This window comes from Cyphellophora attinorum, assembly GCF_001299255.1.
Source record: "Cyphellophora attinorum strain CBS 131958 chromosome Unknown Contig3, whole genome shotgun sequence".
Taxonomy (NCBI): Eukaryota; Fungi; Ascomycota; class Eurotiomycetes; order Chaetothyriales; family Cyphellophoraceae; genus Cyphellophora; species Cyphellophora attinorum.
The window spans coordinates 789,522-801,160 of record NW_017253231.1 but is presented as its reverse complement, the minus strand read 5'-3'; the positions used below and the strand labels follow the sequence as shown (position 1 = coordinate 801,160).

The window sequence follows — 11,639 nt, the reverse complement described above, 5'->3', positions numbered from 1 at the left end:
GCTACTAGGTAGTCATGCCTCGAATATGTGTTCCAGCACAGACTCCAATCACTCGACGGGAAACATGAAGTTCTCCTCCCACACTTCCTTTCCCAATGAACGCAGTCAATTTTGCATAATTGCAGTATAACTGCTCTTCGTGCAAGTCGTGTTACAGGATTTGTTCCTAAAGTCTTACGCTATGTACTGCATGCTACACAGTAAAGAAATGCTGCCCCTGGACGTCCCCCCCACGCGCCTCGGTATTTGGGATTCCACCCCACCGGATTTAGCGGTAAACCCATCGATGACGGGATTCCAAAAGCGGGACCATTCACTTGGAGTCCGCAAGTGATGATTACTACTCGTGTAGATATCCTGAGCATGTCTTGACTGCTGGCCGGTCCAGCTGTCACTCGAAGAGTTTCTGTATACAAGAAGACCACAAGCATGTCTCGACCGGAGGATGACCGAGAAGGGCTGAGCCCCTCCCCAAGCAATGTACTGAACTACCTCGACGATGACGAAGACGACGAGGACGACGAGAATGACCTTTACGAGCCCGCGGAGGAAGAGACCGATATGACTGCCTCAACGGCCGAGGACGAGGAGGAAGTCGAATTCGCAGGTTCGCAACGCCTCCACAGGAGCATTCGCTGGGTACTGATCGGTCGCAGATGCACAAGAACAGCCTGAGATCGAAGTGATATTTGAAGGTGTAGACGAGAATGGCGAGCAAGAAGAAGGCGAACAGACAGAGACCGAGGCCAATGCGGGTCAGCCAACTCGTCAAGGAATACCCAGTATGCTTGCCATGACAAAGGCTCATGTTTGCTCATTCACTTACACCTCACAGTGACGATAGCCCAACTGTCTCGCATACTAGGCGGTCAAGGCCCTCTCCGCCGTCTTCTCATGCAGTCCTACCAGAACCAGACCGGCGGCGGTGCACGGCACCTGATCATATCCGACGACGACGACGACGAAGAGGACGAGTCCGAGCCTGACCACGCATACCACCACGCCTACCGCCGCAGACACCGCCGCCGACCAGTGAAACCTGCCGCTGATCGCTTCCCACCAGTCCCTAACCCAGCCGGCAAAGAACTCATGACTTCCGGCCTCTATGGCTCCCGAGACTCTTTCATCGACATCCGTCGAAAGCGAAGACGAACCATGTCCGAACGACTCATGTGGCGGCGCCTAGGCCTCGACCCCGGCCGCCCCAGCATGCGCCGCCAGAACAACTTGATCGCGCAAGAACTCACCCCCAGCACTTCCACCGCCGACAAAATAATCCACTACGACTCGCGTGCCTACTCCGGCCAGTTCTCCGACGACGGCAATTTCTTCTTCAGCTGCACCCAAAACTTCAAAGTGCGCATGTACGACACCTCAAACCCCTACGAATGGAAATACTACAAGACCGTCGACTACCCCTTCGGCCAATGGACCATCACCGATGCCACCCTCTCCCCAGACAACAAATGGCTCGCCTACTCCTCGATCCGACACACCGTCTGCCTCGCCTCCACCGACCCGATGGACACCTCAGACTATCAACTCCTCGACTTCACCAACTTCGCCCAGGGCGCCACCTTCACCGGCTCCCGCTCCCGCCCGGGTCACCTAGGCTATCGCGGCCACGGTGCTTTCGGCATCTGGTCTTTGCGCTTCTCCGGGGACGGGCGCGAGATTGTCGCCGGAACATCCGACCACAGCGTTGTCGTTTACGACCTCGAAACCCGCCAATCCACAGTCAAACTCTCCAACCACGACGACGACGTCAACGCCGTCTGCTTCGGCGACTCCTCCTCCCCACACATCCTGTACTCTGGCTCCGACGATCAAACCCTCCGCGTCTGGGACCGTCGCTCAATGGCCGACGGCCGCGAAGCCGGCGTCTTCGTCGGACACACCGAGGGCCTCACCTACGTCGACTCCAAGGGCGACGGGCGGTACGTCCTCTCCAACGGCAAAGACCAGATGATGAAACTCTGGGATTTGCGGAAGATGATGTCCCCACAACAATTCAGTCAGATCAACCTAGCGAACTACACGTCAAACTTCGACTACCGCTTCGCGCCGTATGATAGCGATGACTACACGCCTAACCCACACGATTGCAGCGTTGTGACTTTCCGTGGGCACAGCGTACTCAAAACACTCATCCGTTGCCACTTTTCGCCGCCTACAGCCAGCAACTCGAGATACGTGTACTCGGGAAGTGAGGACGGGAAGGTGTACATCTGGAATCTAGACGGAACGCGCAAAGCAGAAGTCGACGTCTGTAAAGCAACACGGGGTTCAAGACCTAGAGACGGTGCGCGGGAGGAGATGTTCATGTATGAGATGGGGCGGAGGGGCACGGAGGGGTGGAAGACTTGTGTGCGGGATGCGAGTTGGTGTCCTACTGCGCCTGTGCTTGCTGGTACGTTGTTTCTTTCTTTCTTTTCTACTCTCCTCGCATATACTGACACACTGCGCACAGCGACGTCATGGAACGGCTACGGCATGTCCACCGGTACTGTCTCGCTGCACTCGTGGTCAGATGGTGCGGAGCAGGATGATGCGGATCCGCCGATGGGGTCGAACTATAACGCAAGACTGGATAGGAAGCAAGATTGGGATCGCGGTAGAAATGCCGGAGGGGTGAGGAGTCATGCGGTGCCGTCTGGACCGAGGAGAAGTGCGCGGCATGCTATGGATAGGGACGTTGAAGAAGGTGGCGGTGGTGGGGGTTGGTAGCAATTACTGAACAGGGGGATGGGGGCGGTCGGGTTGGGACGGCGGTAGTGAAGCACATTGATTGCGGCCGAGAACGAGAGCACGATTCAAACGAGAATAGAGAACGGTTGGTCCCGGGGAGGCACTTGTAAATTCATGAGGGAGATTGGCATAATAATGTCCTCACGAGACAATGGAAGGGAAGCCTTTGATGTGACCGATGGTCATTTGCATTGTTGATACAGCAAAGTTCCAAGAAAGTTGATCATGCAATACTTCCGGACCTCCAGCAATAGTAGTTTCTCGGTCCTGGCAGTCCAGTTCTGCAGATTTGTTCTAGCTTGGGCAAATTCCGTGAGATATATTGTACTTTTCGAATCCTTGGCTTTGCCCTGGAACTCCTGTATGCTTTCTGGACGAGGTTTGGCGTTTCGGCCGTTGACTGTCTCGGGACGAAGCTCAGTCGGTCCAATGGTGGCATGCTGATCAGACAGGGATAAAGGAGGATGGAGATTTGTATTTTTGAATCGACTATCCGACTAATACGTTGTTCACAGGGATGTGTACTATTGTATGGGTTAGCCAGTTGATCGCCCCATGGTCGTGTGCGCGCAATCGTGCCGCTGAAGTAGCAGGTCGCGTTGCTTGCGCAAGGTGTGGACGTACTCAGCTTGATGAAGTAGCCAATGGCGCCCATAATGAGGAAGCCCATTCCGACGGCTTGCGAGATCTTCATGAATTCTCTTCGGTCGGCTGTGGCATTTATGTTAGCGGATGGAATTCTGAGAGGTTCGACGTGCAACGAAGACAAGGCTCAGAAGATTGCAGACAGTGATCGCACGTTGCCTTCCAGTGCTTTGCTGCGACGAGGCTGCTGTGACACGTTCTCGTCAAGCAGTTGTGTCTTCTCAGACTGCTGTCCCGCGGACCACTTGGGTCGACGGAGTGACGCTCAGGTTCCCGGCTCGCCAGAGCCGAATTTGGTGCAAGGAGATCTGATGAACAAATTGATACTCTCCTCCGCAACGCAGCACCGCCCTCGAAGCCAGGCTGCAGCAACGATCCCATGAATCGGACGGTCGTATCCTCCTTTACGGCTGGGCAAGGGCTGATAGGTGTAGGGACTCCGATGGCGGCATGCCAAAAGCGCGCGCGAGACGAGGTATAGAAACGTATGGAAGTGCTATCTTACGTTTTGTGCATCTGTTGATGAATAGTGTGCCATCTCTGATGAACTCCTTTGGCACATCGGCCAGCTCTTTGAAGGTGCCGGCAGCGTCCGACATTTTTGACGGAAGAGAAGGTGCTCGTTCGACTCGTTTGATATTCAAAAGGTGTGTGGTGCCTGTCGAAGTGCTATATAGAGGTCGCGTATGAGGCTCGAGATGTGTGGTAAGATGATTTGTTGCGTGTTCGGGAGCAGCCGATGGCAATGCGACAAAGTGAGGTTCAGGAAACGTCGCCATAAATCTGGCTTGGCACTTGGAGTCACTCGAGCCCAATTCATTCGGGGCTAGCCTGCGCCTAGATCAAAGCCCAAGCATACCTGGAGCTTCTTCGCTCTAGGCTGTGATTAGCTAAGTAATTCTACGAAGCGTCAAGGTTCCAGGGTTAAGATTGAGCCCGGGAGGTGGAATCGAATGGGGTGAGGAGCGTGCCGATATCTGCAGGTACGGCGCAAGAAGCCTTCGCGTCAATGACGGGGCGCGCCTTCGCAGGCACTCCCTCGCGTGATCCTGCAGTAATCGAGGCTCGCTCTCTCGCACTCGTGACTTCCCCTCCCTCGTGTGCTTCTGTTGGGGAGTGTCAGCATCAACCGGACTCGTGTCATTCTTTCAAACACCCATCTCACCCAGGATAGTACGGGCTTAGCAAAGGCGCCCTCCTGAATACATCACTCTTTTACATTGGTACATTGCTCTTTACGGCCACTCTCGCTCGTCGACGTCGATCGTTGCGCCACTCCCAATTCACCTGCGTATATCGACAACCATTCGCAACGGGATCGCCTGCGCGTGTCGTCGCAGCATCATCGCATCAATCATACGTACATAAAATATCCTTCATCGCGACATATTGACCTAAGATCCGCAACCAACTACCCAGACTGCTCGCAAGAACACGATTGCGACCAGTCTCAATAGCATCGCCTCCGATCTGACACGCCCGACTCCGCGTAGAAGATAAGACAACGACACCTCCCGGATCTGCCATCTCTCAAGGCCTGCAGATGATGTGACAGAGCAAATCCAATACCTGTTCCGAGACCCTCATCGCAAATAGCCTGCAAGCACTTGTATCTGCGTCATGGGTTCGGAACAAGATAGGTTCGAGCCAGCCGCGGCAAGTGACAACCTCGAACAGCATGCGCCAGACGTAATTCAGTCGGCGGACGACTTGGACGATGATGAACACACTTTCACAGTGGACGAACCTGAACCTGAGCCACAGAACCAGCTACCCTCGCCCATGTCGCAAAAGGGAACGATGCACAACACTTCTCCTCAGCTGAGCCTTCCCGAGCGGCCGCAAGGGGTGAAAAGAAAGAGCACGTCGGACGAGCGAACTGTAGATCCGGAAGCGACGACTGCTCTCATAATTTCCGACTTACACTGGTGGACAACTGAAGACGAGATCCGTAGCTGGACTAACCAGGTCAACGCAGAACTCGATCTCAAGGAGTTGTCCTTTTCCGAGCATAAGGTCAATGGCAAGAGCAAAGGTCAGGTCTACCTTCTCTTCCGCTCAGCGGGCGCGTCCACAGCTGTCAAGCACAAAGTCGAGACTCTCACAGACGGGACGAGCCAAAACCGCAAATTCAGTGTCTCATTCAGCAACCCTTCTTCAAATCCGTTTAAGACGCTGCCCAAAGACGCGCCGGCTCGCTCAAAGGAGGAACGATCGTCACGAGGAGCGTATAACAACACAGGCCATTCGAAAGGCGACTATTTGGATCGAGGGTCATTCCGTGGCCGTGGGCGAGGAGGCTATGATCGAGGCGGCGGTAATCGCAACTTTTCGGGTCCATCGACGAATGGAGGATTCAACAGCAACAACAACATTTATGGTAATAACATGAACGCAGGAAGTAATTTTGCATTCACCGGCAGAGGTGGAATGGTAGCGGGTAATATGCGTGCGGGCACAATGAATATGCGCGGAGGACGAGGCGCAGCTATGAATAGTGCTATGATGATGGGCTCCATGGGGATGCCAGCTATGGGCATGAATCCAATGATGGCCGGTATGGGCATGCAAGGTATTTATCCATGATAAATCTCTGCATCAATGTCGTGGAGTACTAACTTCTTGCCAACACAGGATTCCAAGGCCACCAGTTCGGTGCTCCCATGTACCAGCAGGCTGGTTTCGGTGGAGAATGGGCACAACCTGGTGCCAAAAGACAGCGACTGGATTGAGGTGCTGCTCAGAGGAATGATCGTCCACGTTGTTCTCAACAGGCGTTCTTTGGTATTGCTTGCATATGCTTTTTGGATACCCAGCTCACATTCTGACATCGACTTATTTCATTTTATGACTTCTGTTCAGCTATTTAAGCCTCTACCAACACAACGACCGGCATTGCGGCATAAGATAAAGGGCCTGTCATTGGAGCGGATGCAAATATCCTTTGCGCTGACAGTCGTGTGCTAAGCCGGAAGGGCCCCATCGATATCGTGGCTCCCCACATGCTCCGGACTACAGCAGTTCCAAGTCGACATTGAAAAATGGCATTGACGAGGGCAACGGGAAGTCTTTTAGCGCTATACGATTGAGCCAGTATGGACATCGGGGCGGCCACCATTTCGAGGCACACAGAGCGAATGCCAAATGCATGGAGCGACGAAAAGAGCATCATCAGGAACCAAATGTTCGAAGATCTTCGCGTGGCTCCGCCGATGATGTTATGCGCCTAATCCACCATGTTCGAGGCCACGCTTTCGGCTTGGGGCACGACTTTTACGCAATCTTTGGCCATGTCATACTGCATAACGGTTCCATGCTTTGGATGCGCTTCTCGGCTTTCGTGGCTCCTGTATAGGCAGGCAGACGGCACGGCGGAGGAGGGGAAGCCACTGCAAGGATGTCCAGCTTGGTTCGAGGCTGGAAAGTTCTAGCTGGTGCAGATATTACTGCACAGTATTGCTTGAGTTTAAGATAACGACCAACCAAAGTTGAAATGATGCCAAACCTATCTCTTCCCAATCGGAGATCCAGTTCCTTCATGCAGTACAGCAGAAGGCACGTTGCTCAGCACAACTTCACATGAATATTCCTGCTTTTCCCAATAAAATTTGCACCCCGCTTTCACTACGCGGCACATCTGTAGCGGACCTGACTTATCACGTTGACCCTCCTGCAAAAGCTGCTTCAGGTTTACATTTGTGTAGTCTTCGCCACCTACGCAAGGGCTTATTAGAGCCAAACAGACATTGGATGTCTTGAACCAATATCCTCAGCCACGATGACTGGCCGGCGCCCATCCACAAAATCCGACAACGACCAACAAGGAAACGGAGCACGGCCTGCGCCACCTGGTGGCCACCCCTCGAGATCGACCTCCTCCTCGCAATTTGGGGCTGATACCACCGACCCTTCGACTGTAGCGCCAGATTTCCAGTCGCCGAGTATTCAAACCACATTCCGAGTACCCGAGTCGCCATCACAGCGAGCACAAGATGCCTCAAAACAAGCCAAAGTCGCCATCCCGAGGCTCAAACGTACCGTAGACGATCAAGGGGAAACCAGCTCAAGAGTAGGCGGCAGACACCGAGTGAACCATGCCTGTGAGCCATGTCGGCATCGCAAGACGAAATGCAGTGGCGAACGACCGGTGTGTAGACACTGTCAGGACTTCAAGATCGCGTGCTACTATGCCGATGGCAAACGTGATCGCGTCAAGAAGCAGTTTGGGTCTATGACCGAGAAGGTGGCCGACTACGAGAAGCTGCTCAAAGATCTTGCCACCCGGGTCGGTGAAGCTGATGCGAAGCTCATCAGAGGCACGCTGGAGAAGGAGACGTCATATGAGGCCGATGATCTCAATAGCCTACAAAACTCGACATTGCAGTCCATTGAGCCGGTGCCTGATGGCGAGGAGTCAGGTGCTGAGTCTGAGGCTTCGGGCGACGCTGGATCGACTGGCGCGCTAGATCGAACGGATGAAGACTTTACGAGAGAGGAGGCGAGGCGGACGGGCTTTATGGGCAAGAACAGTGAGATTACCTGGCTGCAGCGGCTGAAGTACGAGAATCAGGCTGGCGACGAAGCCCAGTCACTGTTTGGGTCTAAGAAGAACCCTGGAGACGACTCTGCACCACTCCAGGAGACCGAGACCGGCTACAAGGTCGGCGACACTTCGTATCATCTCGATGACTTCGCTGTCACCACCTTCGAGGCGGTCGACCCGTACGAGTACCCTACTCCGGACGTCGCTCGTCACCTCTTCAATGCATACATGACACGCGTTCATCCTACCTTCCCAATAGTCGGTAAGGCGAACCTGACTACCCAATTCAACAAGTTTGTCTCTGGCCAGGTCCAGAGACCGCCAGAGAAATGGCTAGCAATCATCAACATGATCTTCGCGATTGGAGCCAAGTATTCACACCTGACGCAAGCAGAGTGGAAGGGCGACGAACGCGATCATCTCATTTATTTCACAAGAGCGAGGCTGTTATCAGTTTCCAGCGACACGCTTTTTCAGCATCCAGACTTGCAGTCGATTCAAATCATCGGTCTGATTTCTCTGTATCTCATGTGCATCAGCCAAATCAATCGCGCTTGGAATATGATTGGTCTGGCGATTCGATGGGCAACTGCTTTGGGTCTGAACATGCGGAACGATAGTACTGAGCTGAAAAACTCTCTGAAGGAGATTCGTTATCGAGTATGGTGGGCGCTGTACTCACTTGAGCACCGATTATGTTCTATGACTGGCCGTGTCAACTGCATATTGGACGATCATTGCACAACGCCACTTCCTGTACCATTGGAGGAGCATATGTTTGATACGGATGAGGGAGCCGGCCTCCTCAGCAAAGAGACACAGCAACGATCCCGCGCACCTGCTGCCAACTCCCACTCCCCGAGTAATGGCGGTAGCAGCAATAACTCTGCTTCTCGATCACGGTCCACCACGAAGGGCAAAGGCACTCCATCAGAAGGACAGTCGCCGTCTAATAAGGAAAAGAATGGTGATCTACAATGGGCCAGTCAAGTCCAGCCGAATGCTTCGTTGTACTTTCTGCATCTGGTACAGTTAATGCGATTGACACAAAACATCTTCCAAGAGCTGTACAATCCCACAGCCATCGAGGGCACCTGGTCCGACATTCAGGCCGTTATTCAAGGCCGAGACGAGTCGCTCGAAGCCTGGTGTCGCAATCTGCCTCCATCTCTCGATCCAAAGCGTAACCAACGCGACCGCGAGTTCTACGAGTACCGCTTGAGTCTCGGCTTCGCCTACTACAGCAGCAAGATGATGACCCATCGTCCATGTCTGTGCCGTCTCGACCGCAAAATCCCTCACCAGTCGAACAAGTCTCTCGCTTTCAACCGCAATTCGGCCACTATGTGTGTCGACGCCGCCAAAGATATGTTGCGTCTCATTCCAGACGAGCCCAACGCGGTCGGCCTGATCAAGGTCGGACCATGGTGGAACATCCTGCACTGGCTCGTACAAGCCACAACCGTCCTGATGCTAGAACTATCCTTTCGAGTCCACCACATGCCCGAAGAAGCACACTCGATCCTCGAGGCCGCCAAGAAAGGCGTCCGCTGGCTCCACGCCCTCGGCGAAGACAACCTCTCTGCCCGCCGCGCATGGAGCATGTGCAACCGAATGCTGCACGACGCCGCCAGCAAGATCGGCCAAGAGATCAACGACCTCCCACAGAACCCGCCTGGCCATGAAGAGCAGCTCCAAAACCACGACTCGGCGATGGGTGGAGTTAGCCAGCCTGCTTTCAGCGGGAATTGGGGCGGTGGACAAATGTTTCAGACGAGTGGGCCGAATCAGTATCCGACTTATCCGCTGGATCAGTTGATGCATTTCGACCAGTTCTCGGGGATGGATCCGAATATGCAGTTCAATCCAAACATGAATATGAACTTTGGGGCGACAGATGCGGAGCTGGAGTTTATGAGCAATGCGTATCACCAGGGGCAGGATCATGGAACGGATCATGCAAGGAGGGAGACGAGGAACTAGGAGTTCCATGACCTGCAAGGCTTGAAGTCAGAGCAGTGGATGTGGCATACGATTCACGAATGCTTCAAGATCATGGCTATACTGGAGCGAGATGGGTACCATCTGTAGCCAAGAGCCCGAGATACGGCTGTCTGTTGGAGGCAGTTCTAGCGGTCCCTGGTGGTCCCTCCAGAGGCCGTTAAAATCAGGATGCTCTCGTATGCGATGCTTTCTGGGTCGTGAGAGCCAGCCTCACCTTGTCAACAGTCGATGGCCAAGGCTTTATGGGCAAGAACGCCCTTCGCAAGCATATCTGCCTAGATATCTTATGCTGAACCCATGAGAAAATGTTCACCAAAATCTGGTAAATTCCTCAGGCGGTTCCTATTTTAACCGCAGTATTGTGAACCCACAGTGTAATCTTCGTACAGTGTCAGATGTGGCGCACTTCTAGTAAACATCTCGGCCGTGTAGACAACCTGACCTGTAATAAGGCGTCCACTTACACATAAGGCAACAAGCATCTTAGCGCGCTTCGCCAAGAGTGGAAAAACGTGTGATGTGGACAATTTAGTTCAGACTCGCTCCTGCTTGAGGTGAATGCGATAAAGATGGGAGGAGCTTACTGTGAATTCAAAAACACCAGGCTTTCCATGGAAGCTACCTGAATCCAGCTTGCCTCGTGCCTGCCGCGAACATGTGTACTGCAGCGCCAGATTCACAGGTTTCGAGAAGGAGGTACAGCCGGCATTGAACTACTTACAGGTAGAGGCATCCCCTCTGTCACCCTGCTACCGATTCTTTCGAGGCACTTAGCACCAATAGCATCAACACTATGTCCGCCCTCTCAACGCAGCTCACCACAGCCCTCCAAACGCGCTACTCCCTAACGCCAGCTCCAGCCTATCTGACGACTTTCCTCTCCAGCACTCGGCAGCCCCTGCCGCCGTTGCCTGCTTTGACATCCACACTACACTTCCGCATCCTCGCCTCAGACATCACCACGTCTCTACTCGCGTCACCGTCGACGACTCTTCCGCCAGGTACCTCTTCTACCTCGACGAAGGAGTTTCGCTTGACGCACGCTGTACCGTGCCAGGTCCTCGACATCCGCGACCTCGGCAGCTCGAAATGGAGCCAAGTGGAGGCGATCGAGCGAGTCGAGCGCGGCGAGGAGGTCAGAGGGCGAGAAGTCATTAGGACTGTGCCTGGACTGAACGACGATGGGGAGCATGACGGGTCAACTACTGGTACTGCTACGAACGGCCACGCCCCTACCATCGGCACACGTGGTTTGCCCACGCCAGCAGCAACAGCCGCCTCATCTACTGCTCCCGCCAACAGCGCAGCAACACCAAAACGCTCCCAGGGTCCCCACCAACTCCTCCTAGCCGACGCAGCAGGCACGCAGATCCGCGCCTTCGAGCACACACATCCTTTTCCGCGCTTATTCATCACAAACGACCCGACAAATAACAATGAGGGAATCAGCATTGGCGCCAAAATCCTCCTGCAGCCAAACACGTTGGTGAGGAGGGGGATGGTCATGTTGGATCCACAGACGGTAAAGATTCTGGGCGGGAAGATCGAGAGTTGGGATCGTGCGTGGCGGAGGGGGAGGAAGGAGGGGCTGATCCGGGGGGTTACAGGCACAAACCCGCCTGTCAGAGCAGGAAGTTGACGTGATGAAGGCAGCAGGGTGGGGAGTCGCAGCGACGCTCGCTATATCGGGCGGGAAATG

The 11,639-nt window shown here is 54.1% G+C and overlaps 5 protein-coding genes across 5 annotated transcripts; 4 read left to right on the top strand and 1 right to left on the bottom strand.

The window, feature by feature from the left end:
• Window positions 1-429: 429 nt before the first annotated feature.
• Window positions 430-2,727, top strand: AB675_8571 (LEC14B protein; the record flags this gene model as incomplete). Its single annotated transcript, XM_018149027.1, has 4 exons — window positions 430-607; window positions 657-782; window positions 836-2,410; window positions 2,471-2,727. 4 exons carry the CDS (start codon window positions 430-432, stop codon window positions 2,725-2,727), a joined length of 2,136 nt encoding a protein of 711 aa, XP_018004223.1.
• Window positions 2,728-3,237: 510 nt separating this feature from the next.
• Window positions 3,238-3,992, bottom strand: AB675_8570 (putative protein transport protein Sec61 subunit gamma; the record flags this gene model as incomplete). The annotated part of the gene is made up of 3 exons (XM_018149026.1): window positions 3,238-3,272; window positions 3,373-3,459; window positions 3,899-3,992. The coding sequence occupies 3 exons, from the start codon at window positions 3,990-3,992 to the stop codon at window positions 3,238-3,240; spliced, it is 216 nt and encodes a 71-aa protein (XP_018004734.1).
• Window positions 3,993-5,013: 1,021 nt separating this feature from the next.
• Window positions 5,014-6,125, top strand: AB675_8569 (uncharacterized protein; the record flags this gene model as incomplete). The annotated part of the gene is made up of 2 exons (XM_018149024.1): window positions 5,014-5,965; window positions 6,028-6,125. 2 exons carry the CDS (start codon window positions 5,014-5,016, stop codon window positions 6,123-6,125), a joined length of 1,050 nt encoding a protein of 349 aa, XP_018004601.1.
• Window positions 6,126-7,171: 1,046 nt separating this feature from the next.
• On the top strand, window positions 7,172-9,919 carry AB675_8568 (putative transcriptional regulatory protein; the record flags this gene model as incomplete). Its single annotated transcript, XM_018149023.1, has 2 exons — window positions 7,172-7,462; window positions 7,559-9,919. The coding sequence occupies 2 exons, from the start codon at window positions 7,172-7,174 to the stop codon at window positions 9,917-9,919; spliced, it is 2,652 nt and encodes an 883-aa protein (XP_018004623.1).
• Window positions 9,920-10,733: 814 nt separating this feature from the next.
• On the top strand, window positions 10,734-11,579 carry AB675_8567 (uncharacterized protein; the record flags this gene model as incomplete). The annotated part of the gene is made up of 1 exon (XM_018149022.1): window positions 10,734-11,579. One exon carries the CDS (start codon window positions 10,734-10,736, stop codon window positions 11,577-11,579), a length of 846 nt encoding a protein of 281 aa, XP_018004236.1.
• Window positions 11,580-11,639: the final 60 nt, after the last annotated feature.